The sequence below is a fragment of the Prunus persica genome, chromosome G3 (genome assembly GCF_000346465.2).
Source record: "Prunus persica cultivar Lovell chromosome G3, Prunus_persica_NCBIv2, whole genome shotgun sequence".
Lineage (NCBI taxonomy): Eukaryota > Viridiplantae > Streptophyta > Magnoliopsida > Rosales > Rosaceae > Prunus > Prunus persica.
This window is the reverse complement of record NC_034011.1, coordinates 3,696,042-3,711,625: the sequence shown is the minus strand read 5'-3', so window position 1 is coordinate 3,711,625 and position 15,584 is coordinate 3,696,042. Positions and strand designations below refer to the sequence as shown.

The 15,584-nt window shown below is 36.6% G+C and overlaps 2 protein-coding genes across 3 annotated transcripts; one reads left to right on the top strand and one right to left on the bottom strand.

The window, feature by feature from the left end:
* On the top strand, positions 2,900-8,626 carry LOC18782581 (ubiquitin carboxyl-terminal hydrolase 6). 2 transcript variants are annotated; one of them, XM_007215238.2, is made up of 18 exons: positions 2,900-3,161; positions 3,833-3,978; positions 4,146-4,181; positions 4,291-4,398; positions 4,950-5,050; positions 5,160-5,286; positions 5,501-5,560; positions 5,659-5,726; positions 6,044-6,094; positions 6,490-6,598; positions 6,723-6,811; positions 7,106-7,175; positions 7,394-7,474; positions 7,582-7,677; positions 7,772-7,820; positions 7,938-8,036; positions 8,122-8,196; positions 8,324-8,626. In XM_007215238.2, the coding sequence occupies exons 1-18, from the start codon at positions 3,152-3,154 to the stop codon at positions 8,377-8,379; spliced, it is 1,431 nt and encodes a 476-aa protein (XP_007215300.1). In that variant the 5' UTR covers positions 2,900-3,151; the 3' UTR covers positions 8,380-8,626. The 2 variants fall into 2 exon arrangements, with proteins under 2 accessions (XP_007215300.1, XP_007215301.1); XM_007215239.2 differs by having other exon boundaries at positions 2,960-3,161; positions 7,932-8,036.
* LOC18781871 (dof zinc finger protein DOF3.1) lies at positions 10,969-13,713 on the bottom strand. The gene has a single exon (XM_007215865.2). The coding sequence runs from the start codon at positions 12,869-12,871 to the stop codon at positions 12,191-12,193; it is 681 nt and encodes a 226-aa protein (XP_007215927.1). The 5' UTR covers positions 12,872-13,713; the 3' UTR covers positions 10,969-12,190.

Sequence of the window (15,584 nt, the reverse complement as noted above, 5' to 3'; positions counted from 1 at the left end):
AGGGATTTCAATTCTTTGTGTGGAATCTCTAATAACAAAACATATACTCTATTCTAGTACTAATATAAGTTTATTTATTTATTTAATAAATAGTGATGAAAAAACACAAGTACAAAGCAATAATGGTGCATGAATATGGATAAATCTTCTCTAGTAACCAAACGCAACAACAAGTTGAATTAATCTGAAGAGAATCGCATACAACCACAAAGTGACTAGAAACACTCCCAAACAAACCTTGAGTTACTTTAGATATACTAGTTCCAATATAGATATTAGTTTTAATGTACTAATGGTAACACAAATATTACATTGAACTCATTACTATTAACTAATATAATTAATGAATAAACTGTAATACTAGGTAGTTTATCTTAAATAAAGTAGTAATAATGATTAATGGTTTATAATATATATAGTTAAACTATTAATGGTAAGGTAGACGGTACATCACACTCACTACTTGGTTGTAGCATTGACGAACTAGTTGTCAAAAATCGAAAAGAATAAGACACAATTCGCACACAACCCATAATCATCATCACCCACCTTAGGATGGAAACCCAGCTTTAGCAACATCTGTTCCAAAAAAAGGTCATACAATAGGTCATAAGCCTTACTCATGTCAAGCTTTAACGCCATGAAACCCTTCTTCATTCTCCTTCTCCTGTTTAACGCATGAGCAAGCTCAAAAGCGATGATGGTATTATTCAAAATCAAACACCCCAGAACAAAAGCGCTTTGACAATCTGATATCACATATTTAAGCACCAATTTCAATCTATTGGCTACCACCTTAGCTCCAATACGATATATGATGTTACAAAGGCTGATTGGCCATAATTGTGTCATATCATGCGGTTCCGACACCTTTGGTATGAACATTACATGAGTAGAATTAACCTGCCAGAGCATATCTTCGGAACGCAAGAAGGCCTGAACAACTCGGCAGACATCTGTTCTTACCAGGCTCCAATATTTTTGGTAGAAAAAGGGATTCAACCCATCTGAGTCGAGGGCCTTTGACGAATGCATCTGGAAGGTCGCCGCCGGAATCTCATCATATGTTACCTCTTCCACTAGGTGATTATTCATCTCATATGTAACCTTAAGCATCCACAATGTCCAAAATGGCATGTGCATTTGGTGGAGAACTAGAGCAGAACAACTCATCAAAATAAGACAACACTACTATTTCAATCCCCATAACTGATGTGTGCCATTGACCATGCACATAGGGTAAGCCATGGATTAAATTTTTCTTCCTCATACTAGTAGCTTTATTATGAAAAAAAAAAAAAAAAAGTGTATTGTGATCCCTCTCCTTCAACCATCCCATTCCGGAACGCTTCCTCCAAAATGCCTCATCATGTGCTAGTAAAATATCCAACCGTTTTTGCACCACTTGTTGCTCCTTTAGAACTGTTGGGGTTCGTGGTTGTCGGAACAGTATTCTGAGCTGCGCTTGCAACTTCTGAGCCTACTTGATTCTCCCTCCAAAAATCTCCTTACTTCATTTAGATAATCTATCATGTGTAGCCCTTACTTTCCACACAAAACCCTGTATCGGGTGATCGCCAAATATAGAATTCCACCCCTATCGAATGATGGTTTCACATCCTTCATGATTTTGCCACATTTCTTCAAATCTAAACCATTTCACCTTTCGATGAGAATTAGTAAATGCCCCACGAATACTCACTAAAAGAGGAACAGTATCAGAGTTGATAGGAAGAAGATGACGAACTACCACCTGAGGAAAAAGGTCACGCCATGCCTGGGTCGCGATTGCTCTATCCAGCCGTACTCGGATATCACATGGCTGATGACTACGCCACATATACTTATAGCCCACAAAACCCGAGTCATGCATTCCACACTATTCTAGTGCCTCCATTAAACCCTTCATTTGCCGTTTACGACGCAGGTTACCCCCAGCTGCTCATCCTCACGGAGCACCTCATTAAAATTCCCTACACAACCATGTTAACCAATTCCCTTGACCTAACATCGACATTAGCGCCCAAGACTTAGGACGATCATGTACCACGAGGAATCTGTAGAAACCTGTTAACCTCTAATCGCTGGCCCCACCTACACCTCTTACTTCTACATCAATAAAATGGGATGAAAATCATTTAACCCTTATAACCAACTCTTCTTGCAAGAGAAGGCAAGGCCTCCTAGAACAACCATTATTGTTGACTACTAAAGCATGGGGAAAACCTAATTGCCCCTTTACCTTAGCCATATGTGCCTTCGAGCATCGAGTCTTGCACAGAAATACCACTTTGGGAACTTCACGACGAATAACACATTTCAACCCATTGACTGTCCAAGGGATCCCAAGCCCTTGGCAGTTCCAACTCAAAAGATTCATTGTGCCCGGTGGGGTTGCTCTTTTGCAACCTTCGCCGATCCACCAATACATTATTTTTTGGCATACAGAGCGAACCCTATGTTGGCTTGGTCCTGGTCCCCTCACATGCGTTTGTTGCCATGTCGCACCACATCTGTTTCCACTCGACTGATAACTCCCTTCCCAGTAGTCTTTAAAACCCCATTTCTACTTGACTTATGTGTCTCATGTTGCATTGCCACCTTAACTAAACTAAGGCCCATCACAATTTCATGTGGGGCTATCCCTCCGTGCCTGGCCCACCACACTTGTTTGCTCTTGGCCTCTAAGCCGTAATAGTTCTTATTAATGGGCTATCTTGCACAGGCCTGCGACCAATGATGCATAGGCAATCTCAAACTGGCCCTAAGAAGATTTATCAATGCACCTGAAGGCCTATGTTCGGTTCTTCCCACCCCCAATATTCCTTGTATAAAAAATAAAAAAACACCAAAATCCTCTTTATCACGAGCAATTTTTTATTTATTAAAAAAAAAAAAAAAAACCAAATTTTAGTATTTCTAATACCGTATTTCCAATTATGGGTTATCCGCACCGCAAGTAGCCGAATTATTCATTTTTGTTATGGATCCGGGCTCGGACTCGTTCTCTATAAAGCGAAAGCCAGAAGCCTAGAACATACAAGCACAGCAGAGCACAGCACATTTGTCTTTGCCTGTTCTCCAAGCTAAACTCTAAAAAACCCGAACCTCTGTCTCCTACCGATCTTTGAAGTAGCAAAGCTTTTCAACCATGATTACCGGTTAGAGCGCCTGTCGAGCTTAATTTCTCATCTAAGATATATTAGATATTGATTTTATTTATAGTCCAAATTGGTATTTTTACTTGTTCTTTTTAATTTTGAGCATTTCTGTTCACTTTGGGGGCGCACTTAGGGCTTTTCATTCAATTCTGTGATCTAGGTAACTGGAGATTTGTGATATTTTATACGGTTAAGCATTTTGTTCATCCGTCTTTCTGAGCAATTTGAGCTCGATTTGCGGCATATTTTTGCAAATTAGGATCTGGGTCTTTGCGAGCTTTGAATTTCTGATGTGGGTTTTTCGTATTAAAGTGGAGTGATTCAATTTTCGTCTTTAGGGAGTAGAATGGAACGCATATATATATTTCTCAGTCTATTTGGTGTCTTTTGCTATTTTCAACTTATGTAACAATGTTGATGACATACTATCGAAGAATCTAATATGTTGCTGAAAAATCAGTTTTCAAGACTCCAGACTCTTACCAGAAATGAATAAACTAGTTTTAGCTCGGTCGCAAATTTTTTCTAGATTCTGTCAGTTTAATTTGAGGACAATAAAAGCATCTAAATTAATAATTGTGTTATTCATTTGATGTTCTGTAGATTTGTAACTTGTAACTTGAGTTTGTAGATTCTGTTTTTGACAACTGTGATTTATTACCCATTTGTAGTTAGTGTAAAATGGCAAAAGGAGATGTTTAAAGCTGTGGAAATTGACACTACTCAGCCCCCTTATGTATTCAAATGCCAATTATACGACTTAACCGGGGTACCTCCTGAAAGACAGAAGATAATGGTTAAAGGTGGTTTATTGAAGGTAAACAGATGGCTTTGGGCGTAGTGAAATTGTCCCATTATATATATGTGTATCCTTCTTCTTGATACTGTGTTGATGAAATAAATCCTTCTGCACATGTCTAATTAAAACTTCCTGTAATGTGCCTAACTTCTTTTGTGTGTGTGCGTGTCTTTTTTTAAATGCAGGATGATGCAGAGTGGTCGACATTAGGAGTAAAAGAGGTGGGTTATTGTTGAAGTGAATATGTTCGCTTCTTATTTATGGTTTAATCACAAATCTATAACCTTTCATAGGAGAAAAAGAAATTATCGATTACATATCTTTGTATAGGGTCAAAAATTGATGATGATGGGGACAGCAGATGAGATTGTCAAGGCTCCAGAGAAGGGTCCTGTTTTTGTGGAAGATCTCCCTGAAGAAGAACAAGCTATTAACTTGGTAAGTAGTAAGTCTGCACCTTTAAATAGAAGCTGTCTTTTCTTTTCAGTTGTAGGAAACATATTTTTTTTCTTTCTTGTTCTCTTTGATCTCATGCTGTTATTATGATATGCTTGTGATACTGTTTGCAAACTTCCCCTATTTCTGTCATTTAGAGTTTTGCATTGTCTTTTGTGTGTGTGTGTGTGTGTGTGGCTCTGTAACATTTGATTTGTTCTTACTTTTCTGTGATTTTGACCTTCGTTATGATGTTGTACTATTGTGGTAGGTGTCCTAGTTGACTAGTAATACCAATAGGTTATTTTCTTCTTACCTGACATGTGAATCATTATCAGAAATAATGGCTTCATTGAATTCTCAATTATGCTACCTTTTGTCTTTGGAGGTTCAGTCCTAAAAGGACTCTTTTTTTCTTTTCTGTCTTTGTAACTTAGACTTTTTTTGTGTTTCTGAATTCCATGGTTTTATTTTGGGTTTCAATATTTGATTTTTTCTTTTTTCTTTTTACGTCATGTATAAATTATCTCACCCTATGTTATTTATACTTCCAGGGTCATAGTGCTGGTCTATTTAATTTAGGAAACACCTGTTATATGAACTCCACCGTACAATGTCTGCATTCAGTTCCAGAGTTGAAGTCAGCTTTGATCAAGTAAGTTGGCTTGTTCAGTTAAAGAATGCATGTCAATTTACTTGCAATATTTTATCTTCTTTTTTTTTAATAACCTTAGACTAGAAATGAAAATATATTATTTCTTCAGGTATTCACATTCTGGAAGAAGCAATGATGTGGATCAGACTTCTCATATGTTGACTATTGCAACTCGTGATTTATTTGGTGAACTGGATAAAAGTGTCAAGGCTGTGGCACCCATGCAATTTTGGATGGTTTGTTATCTTTATTCACTTTTTAAACTAATTTCTCTAACCACTTTTTATATCTCTATGAAGCATCGGAAACTCCTATGAGTATAATCTTAATTTTCTTGCATTTTTACTATCAAAACTTTCAGAGAATCTATGTCAGGGAGCCTGATAAATCAGTAGTTCCTGGATTCGTAGTTTCTTACTGATAATGAGTTGATTTGCTATTATATTGCAGGTATTGCGTAAAAAGTATCCTCAATTTGGTCAGCTGCATAATAATACCTTCATGCAACAGGTTTTCAAATGATTTTTTACCTTATTGTAACACTGCTTGCTGCTTAACGCTAGTTACTCTGGTAGTTTATTGATCATTTTGTTCTAAATGTGTAACAGGATGCTGAAGAATGTTGGACGCAGCTTTTGTACACCCTTTCTCAGTCTCTAAGATCATCGGGTTCTAGGTAGGTTATTATTATCATTTTTTGGGTTCTATATGTATTGTAGGAACTGCAAGTAGTTTTGAACTGAGTCCCCACCTCAATTGTTAACCATGTTGGAATTGAGTCTTCTTAAACTAATGATCTATGGAAACTGATTCCGCACCTCAATTGTTAACTGTGCTAAATTTGGTTAGTAATACTTTTGTAAGCTGTTTTTTATTCTTTCAACTTCTTAGTCCTTTTAGGTCTAGTCGCAATTTTTGTGTTCTCTTTGTTTAGTTGCCAGTCTGTGTTCTGCCATATGTAGGAAAATTATAGTGTATGATGTTCTCTTGCAGTGAAAGTCCAGACACAGTTAAGGCCCTTTTCGGTGTTGAACTTGTTAGCAGGTTAGATATCCGCAACTTATCAGCTACTGTATTCTGATTAGATATTGGTTAACACTCAGTAGCAGTCTCAGATTACCTTTTAAACAGTTTGCTTGTTTATTATTATGAGATTAACAACATATTCTTCATGATTCTGGATGGATTGTTCTGAAAAAATAAGTAAATTAATGTATGAATAATTTGTTCAGTTTGTCTGGCTTATGCTAACATTTGTTACCTTATCAATTGGGTGATTTTGTGTTTCTTTCTGGCTTGATATATTACTGGCTTGTTGAAGTTCATAATTTGTTATATATTAATATTTCTGAATCAGCCTTTTACGAGTTATTCAGTTTATTTTATGAAGCTGAACTTTGCTACCATTTCATTTATTTATTGATTTGGTGGGATGCTAGGGTGCACTGCGTAGAAAGTGGGGAAGAAAGCTCGGAAACAGAATCAGTGTATTCCCTTAAATGCCACATATCACATGAGGTGAACCATTTGCACGAAGGGTTAAAACATGTAAGTGTAATCACATTCACAACTATATAGGAGATCTTATTTGTGTGTGCTAGAAATGCAATGATATTATTAAGGTACAAGATAAAAATTACAAGGTTCTGATTTATTACACTAATTCATGTAGGCTTTAAAATCGGAATTGGAAAAAAATTCTCCTTCTTTGGGGCGTAGTGCGATCTACCTGAAGGAGTCTCGTATCAATGGCCTTCCAAGGTACGAACTATCATTGTAGCTTGTAACTCTCCAACGTGTAATCTTGCAGTCTCCAACTATATGAGTTACACTATCACGTTGTCCATTCAGTAACTTATGACGTTACAATTTCGATGCATTAGATTACTTCCTTTAAGCTTGTCTATTCAGACTCCTTTGTCCTTTATTTTCTGGGTATGTGGCTAAAATTGAGTTGTAGTCTGGCCTTTGAATTTAACCCAAAGAAAAAAGAAAGAAACAAATATCATATAGTTAACCCTAATTTTCAAATTTTTTTTTCTTTTTTCGCTCAAGGTACTTGACCATTCAGTTTGTCCGTTTTTTCTGGAAGAGGGAATCAAATCAGAAGGCCAAGATTTTGCGGGTAATGCCTGTTTTCTTTTCTCCTAATATACAGATTTGTCTTTTGTCTCTTTCCATATCATTTTAGGAGGAAATTAAAGTATTTTCTTGGAGAGAATAATGCTTTGCGGATTTGTTGAGCACCCTTGACAGTTTTCGTCGCAAATCTAGTGCACTTGTATCTTATTATACAAAAGTTATTAGAATCACTGCCTATTAAAAAATTTTCCCTTATCTCAGAAAGTGGATTACCCTTTGCAATTGGATATTTTTGATCTCTGTTCAGATGATCTTCGCAAAAGATTGGAAGCTCCTCGCCGGGTATATACTTCCCTTCGATTTTGATTAACTTAAGTTAATATTTTCCAAAAATATTGGTTGTTATTTCTTGTGTCTTTGTCCTAATTACTTCCAACCTCAATTATCAGACTCTGAGAGATGAGGAAGGTAAAAAACTTGGTTTGAAATCCAATGAAAAGAGCTCTGGTTCAAAAGACAATGATATCAAGATGTCTGATGTGGAGGTGACTACAGAACCTAGCTACAGACTTACAAAAAACAAATGAAATGCCTATTTGATTATGTCAAAAGCATCTCAAACCTCTTTTCTGCATACAGGGATCCTCAAATGGAAGTGGAGAAGCATCTAATCCTACGCCCGATGAAGGTAAAAGTTAATGAATCTTCTTAGCTTAACATGTGGAAGTTTTTGCTGTGTTCTGCTTGGGTTCTTTGAATCCCTAGTTTGCACTTATTTCACTAAGTGGCTGTCCTTTAGCTGCAGGTGCCATGACTGGAATTTATGATTTGGTTGCTGTGCTGACACACAAGGGTCGTAGTGCCGACTCAGGCCATTATGTTGCCTGGGTCAAGCAAGAAAGTGGTCAGTTCTCTGGAATAACTTCTACTTTGTTTGCATGTGATTAATTCAAACCTTTTAACTCATGGACTTCTTTTGTTGGTTCAAGGGAAATGGATCGAGTATGACGATGACAATCCCATCCCACAGCGGGAGGAAGACATCACCAAACTCTCTGGAGGAGGTAAGATTGCCGAGAGTTCTGAACGTGTATAATAGGATGAATTTTACTCAGGGCTGCAATGTGGTTCTCTGAATGACCCTAAAATTGTGCGTTACGCTAAACAAATTTTTTATGCTGCTTGTTTCAGGTGATTGGCATATGGCCTATATTTGCATGTACAAGGCCCGTACTGTCCCTATGTGATCTTTCCTTGATCTCATCTCAATCAAATTTGAAATACCCTTCCAGTTTACATTTCACAGGGGTTAGATTCGACGAAACTGTATCTCGTGCAATTGAAGTTTGTCCCAAATGTGTGTTAGAAAGAAAATTCTTTGATATTTAGATGTGTTTTAATTATGTAAGGGAATTTTTTGGTCACATTGAAGTTTATCCTAAATGTGTACTAAAATGAAAATTCATTGTTATTCAAATGTGCGTTTTCTTGTTCTTTTGGGTATTATATATTCGCTTTGATGCTTGAGTTAAGATAACAAGTGGAGATGGATGATAGTCGATGACTGAGTGAAATGGTATCAGGTCCATGCCGGTCAACATCATGCAAATGAAAGAAACAGATGGCTTGAGAAGTATGTTAGCCCTCTTCTTTTATTTTTTTTATTTTATTCAGCAAATGCAAGAGGCCCAAGCTTGTCTTTCATGGCCATAACAATGTGTATTGTTTCTACTTTGTCTTTCATGGCCTCTGATTTCATTCACAAGGCCCAAGCTGTCCCTAATGTCATATTTGTTTTATCTCAATCACTTCTATAAATAAATAAATAAAACCCTTATGATTTACATTTCATTAAAAAAAATTTAAAAAAACCCTTATCTCAATCAATGTTAAATTTCATATGAGAAAAACATTAGAATTTTGTTGGTTGGTTGGTTTGGTAGTGCTTGTTTCTTTCTTTTATGTTTACTTTTTAAACTTCCATACAAGTGACAGTTTAAACTATTTTGATTAATTTACGAATAAGAAAATTTAAACTTAGTGTAAAAAGAGAGACTCACTATTCTGACTAATTGACCTAACGCTTATCTGCTTCTTTCTTTCTGCTTTGTCTAAGATTATCAGTGAATATTTGTTCAGGCCCAATCTACATGGTCCGTGAATACACTTACATTTGTTGAACTTTCAATTCAAAAAAAAATTTTGGTCAAACAAAGATTGACTAATATGGGTAGGCATCCACGTGTACGGTTGGGGGCATGCAGTATCATCTTCATCAGGACCAATACACCTGTCTACTCAACATATAGTTACATACAGAGCACATGCATCATTGATGATAGTTGACCGCATTCAATGGGCGGCACGGAAGCAAAGTCTTAGCTTCCTACTCTTCCCCGCCTTGCTTCGCACTTTGGCATACACGACAGATTTACATGTTAATTGCCTCCGAATTTCACTCCATGGTCAGTATGGTGAACTTCATCAACCCTCAACTAGCTCCACAAACTTTCATCAACCTCTATGATGTCATGATTTTCTCCCTCCATTTAATTTAGTTTTGGACGGTAATTTTCCCTCTACATTGAGCCCGGCGCGACTTCGTCTCTAATGGGTTAAGTATAAAGGATAAAAATCGAATGCGGCTGAATTCGAAAAACAATTTGGATATGGCATTCGGTGCAAAGTTACATTTTACAACGAGTTACACATCAATCAATAGTTCACAATTTTATGCATTCCACGGATCCTACAAAATTAATTAGGATATTTGTAGAAATGTCATATGAACTTATACTTCAGTTTTGATTTGTCATCTTAAAGAAAAATTTAAGTGAAATGTCACCTTAAGTTTTCAAAATTTATGATTTGCCACCTAACTTTAACATCATACAATTCTCCATCCATATTGAAGGATACTTTAGTCTTTCCAAACAAAAGGGTTAAAATATCTTTATATTTAAATTATATAAAAACGAGAGTTTGCATAATGAAAAGACTAAAATACCCTTTAAAATGGATAGAAAATTAAATGATGTCAAAGTCAACAAATTATGAATTTTGCAAATTTATGATGACATTTTGCTTTAATTTTTCTTTAAGGTGACAAATTAAAATTGATGTATAAGTTCATATGACATTTCTACAAAAATTCCAATTAATTAACAGTATCAGCTTCCGTGAAGGACTTTTTTTTCCTTTCAAATTATTGATTCTTGGCGTTTAGCTTTCGTCCACCAAATCAATGCACAAAGAAAATATTTAGGAGCCAATTTTCTTTCTTCATTTCATCAAAGTTATTAAAAATCCTCACCCTTGTGTCTGGTACTATTGAGGAAACAGTTAATCATATAGGCAAATCCGGTTGAGCACAGAAATTATTGTGGGGCCCATATGAAAGAGAGAGTCCTTGATGATTTCAACATCTTTGAATAAAATTTGGCTCTTTAATTAAACAGGTACCAATTCAAATGGAATTCAGCTAACCTTGACAATTAGGATTTAAATCATGAATTCATCCAAGCATCGATAAGGTTTGAAAAATTCACCCAAATTGCCCGACATGGCAGCATCAAACACCAAGTCAACATGTCAAATATAATGACAAGGAATTGATTAAGCAAATGACATGTTTATTATTATTGACATCAAGAGCTTCTGCATTTCAATGCATCTTGTTTTATTACTCTTACCATAGTAGTTAAATTTTGGAAATGTTTCTTATATATGTAGCAACTGATTTGAAAAAGAAAATACACAAATGAACTCCCACTATTTTGTACCATCTTGATGAATCAAACTCATGTCTTGAAAAGAGAGAGAAGCAAGCAAACAGATGACTTAATAAAAATATAAAAAAGTGCCCAAATGGTGGGAATTTATTTGGGTTTGGGGCTCCCCTCCCATAAAATGTCCACCCAATTACATACATGTTCCATTTGGTTCTTGGAAGATATGGTCAAGAGGAAAATAAATAAATAAAAGAGACCCTTGGCAAGTGGTGAAGAAGAATGAGACCAAATCAGAGTCTTTAGGGTTAGAAATAATATCCCAAAAGATAGGAAGTTGAGCTTTGTCTAGTCCATGAAAGACAGTGGAAACAATACAATACTTGATTAATGAAGTTATGGTTCCCCATATCTTCTCCAACTCCAACTCATCCTCATTATGCTTTAATTTTTCTTCTGATGAATTTGAGATATAATAAAGACATTCCCAACCCAAACAATTTGTTTTTCACACAACAAAATACAATTATCCCTTTGTGTGTGTGAGCGCGCGTATATACTATATAAATTCATATTTTTTTAAACAAAAATACATGCAATAGTCTAAACTATAAGAGAAGGGATTTCACACACTATCAAAGTGTCATGGAGGTTCAAACTTGAGACAACCATTGGTCTGTAAGCCAATGCCCTTTTCCGCTGGGATCTCCCAGCGGCAAATCAAACTATCCTATTAATGAGCAACAATGCCAACAAAAATGTCAAATCCCATATTCTTGAAAAGGCCACACATGCATACAAAACAATTGCATACATGTCGCAGAGTCACAGCACATGCATAAGATGAAAGAAGACAAGAAGCTCCTCCTAGCAGAAGTATCATATTAGAGATTGTGGGTTTCTTTCTTCACCCTCTATAACAAGAAGCACATAGACATAATATTGTGAATTATACAATACAACCCATAATATAATGAGAGTGATAGTTGAAGAAAGCCATGTCCTTCAATAAAGGGGGGCCTCCAAAGGCTCCAAGGGAAAAGCAAAAAAGAAATTTTTTAATAATATTAAAGGCTATATCAAATACAAACAAACAAAAAAAGCCACACAAAAGAGAGAAAAGAAGAAACCATTACATTACATATAGAAAATGCTAATGGTATGGCTCTGTGGTGTTTTCTCAACCTCTATAACATCAGAAAATTATGAGCTTTAGCTGCTTAGCTTAGCAATTAAGCCTACTAAGAGTCATTCATGCTTAGCTTAGTATGAAACATTATATCATAGGCTTCATTAAGAAAGTAGATTAAGCATGTAATTAATATAATATCTACTGAAAACTTGAACCTGGTGTATAAATGGCAAGGTCAGGCCACCCATTGCCCCCATTCCAACAGCTTGAAGAATCACCATTTTGCAAACCCATATAGCTTTCCGGGTTACCATTGCTCTGGGCCTCCAAACCCGGGTTCACACCCGGATCCGAATTCAACCCATTACCTGAATCCAAGTTCACCCCAAAGTCACCCATTTGCATCAGTTTTAGACCCGACCCATTTGGGTTCAGACCCTCCAGAAGAGACCCAAACTGCCCATTTGAAGTCAGGAGTGAGCTGAAGCTCCCTGAGATGTCCAGCACCCCACGGTCTTGATCGATTTTCGGGCCATAGACCCGGGTCCGGTCAGGCTGTGGATCCGGGTTCTGAGCTGCTGCGGTTGCTGCTGATGAGCTTGACACTGATGATGAGGAAGTTGATGAGGAGCGTTTTGAAGCAGATGATGATGATCTCTTTGTGTTCTTTCTGCTTCCACCACCAACAGGGATGTTTCTCAGAGAGCCACCTTTGGTCCAGTACCTTCTGCAGTTCTTGCAAAAGTGACGAGGCTGTGAGAGATTGTAGTTGTTGTAGTAGCAAAACTTAGTGTTAGGGGAATCACAGCGTGGACATTTCAGCTGTTCTTGCTCTGGAAATTGGGGTTTCATGGGTTGAAACGTTGTTTGGTCTTGCATTTTTTGAGGCCTCAAATAAGTTTCTATTTTGGACCAAAGTTGTGGGACTACGGAGGATTTGGTGAGTGGGTTTGATTTTTTAGAGAAGAAAATGGAGTTTGTGGGTGAGAAACTGGATTGTGAAGTCTGATTTGAGACCAAAAAAGCCTGACTTTTGAGGAGTTTTCTTCGATGAAGTGTGAATAGGAGGAAATAAAAAGAGGCAAACTTTAAAAACCAGAGTGGTTTTGAGGGTTTGGACAATAGATTGTAGGAACTGAAAACCAGAAGTTTATTTGGGGATCTGAAATGGGGTTTTCAGGGCCTTGATAGGCTTTGAGCCTTTGAGACTGTCAAGAGGCAAAAAGAAAGAGCAAAAAACCAAAAAGGAGACAAAAAGGCAGGATATTTTTCAGACCCAGATATGAGCTTCCACGAAAACAACCAAATAGCACATAACCATCAAATCTTCCTCCAAACCAAAACTGACCAAGTTTCAACTTTCAACTTTCAACCAGCGAAGAGAAGAGAGTGAGCAACCATGCTCAAAAAACAAAGCAGAGAACCAAAAACCAGAGTAAAAGATTAATTTTTGCTTGCTTTATGGTTGAAATTCTTCAGAAAACTCCAGAGAAAAAAAAAACACCCAGATTTTTCAACTGGGATTTGTTTTTATGAGGTGCTGCATCAAAGGGTTGAAAGATGGAGAAGATGGAGAAAGAATATTTGGGTCTGATTTTTTTTTTTCTTTACGGAGATGATCTATCTGTATGACCGCGTGAGAGTGACGACTAGTCCTCAAATAGAGAGACAGAGACACTGCTCTCTCTCACTCGCACACAGTGGGCATATTGAAATTAGCTAAAGCTTCTTCTTTCTAGATAGCCCCACAGCTTCCACTAATCACATAGTTAATTAAAAAGTAATTACTTTTCAAATAGAATAATAATCCTCTAAGAAGAAGCATAGCCAAAACTGGTTTTGTCAATGACTTAAAATATTTTTATTGCGAACATTGGTTAACCAAAGTCAACCTCCATGATTACAATGCTCTCATTAACCTTAAACAAATAAATTAAGAAGTCGACATGATTAGCCACACAACAACAACAACAAATTGTAGTTTATAAATTGTCAGTACAACTAAAGATTGACAACCCCCAAGCCTTAATATTCTCTCTTCTTTTTTTTCTTTCTGTCTTTGGGCTAGTACAAGATTACCTGGTTAAGCACATAAAATTATGTACGGATGATCTAGAAGAAAGTATTAAATGTTTGAATTAAATTATAAATTAAGCTAACTCCTACTCTAAATATGTAGATTAGGGGAATTGTTGTCCTTTTAACAACAAATTTATATCATATTATTTAACAAAAAGTATTTCATTGTATTTGTATCTTGACCGTTTTGTTTCAACTAACTACGTATCTAATTAGGCCAATGTTGCTATATAATTAAGCCAAGCCGAACCGATGAGCCTGAGCCGCCAAGCCGAGTAGACGAGGCTAAGCCGCCGAGGCTGCAATAAAGTTTGCGTGCAAACAAAGCAAGCACCGGGGGTGAGAGCATCATTGGATTGGCATTTTAACAGCAAAATCCTTGCCGCCAGTTCTTTGTGGTGGCAGCATCAGGACGGTCCAAGTGTTGACTAAGTGTGTAATCAAATCTTAGCCAGACAAGTTGTCCTAGCTAGAGTAGACTAGGTGACTAGATGGTGGGTTACAACTTTAGAGAAATTTCATCAATCAATCCAAGGAGCAAATATCAACTAATAGTATACTCTTGTTTGATTAGTGAACCTAATATCAAGCTTTGGCTCTGCCGTTTTGCGTCACTCAATTCAAACATGTTGACAAAATATATTACTGGGTGACTATAGATTTCGATAGCATGCTCTCATAACATATTAAATAATAGTGAAATCCAAAGTTTTTCGGGTGGCTGAATAATTTTGCATAATGAGTTGTTATGATTTAATGGACCTATCGTTGTCGAGATGAGGTATACTGATTTTCGTTAATGGAATGAATTTTTTTAAAATTAACACTAAATTACTATATTTCAGAAACATTGTATTGGATTGGAACCCGCCCTGTTAATGCACATTTTCTTCTTCAATATAGAATTCTCTCAAGACATGGTAAATTTCACTTCGAAGTCCATATTTTGTTAGACTATTGGTCGAGAAAAACTCATCTGCTTTCCTTAATTTTTAATCATATTTAGAAAGTATATATGAATTTGCTTAACTCATAATCATCCCAAATTTAGATTAGACTCGGATTGATTAGAATTCCTCCCATTCAAACCCCACTCTAACAAGAAAACAATTTGTGAAAGCTTCCTCTCACCAAGGAAAAATATGGGGACCCAAAAAACTTGTTGTATTGGAAATGGCTTTTGCTGCGCGTTTTGACTGATGAGTGTGGTTTGTTAAATATATGGGCCCACCGACGCAGCCTAGAAAGCGACGGCTCTGATCGTTTGACTGTGTTGAAAGTGTGAATGAGCATCATAGCCGATCATTGGTCGTAAGCCCACCTTTGCCATTTGTGCGTGACTTTAATCATGCACTGTCGACCAACTCTAGGTTAAGACTAAATACATCCCTCTCAATCTAATGCAATCCAATCCAATTCAATTTCATCCGTCGGCAGAAAAATTTATATGTCACGAATAATATTATTTTGTTATTCTTAATTAATCACGTTATATTATACGTGAGATGCAAAT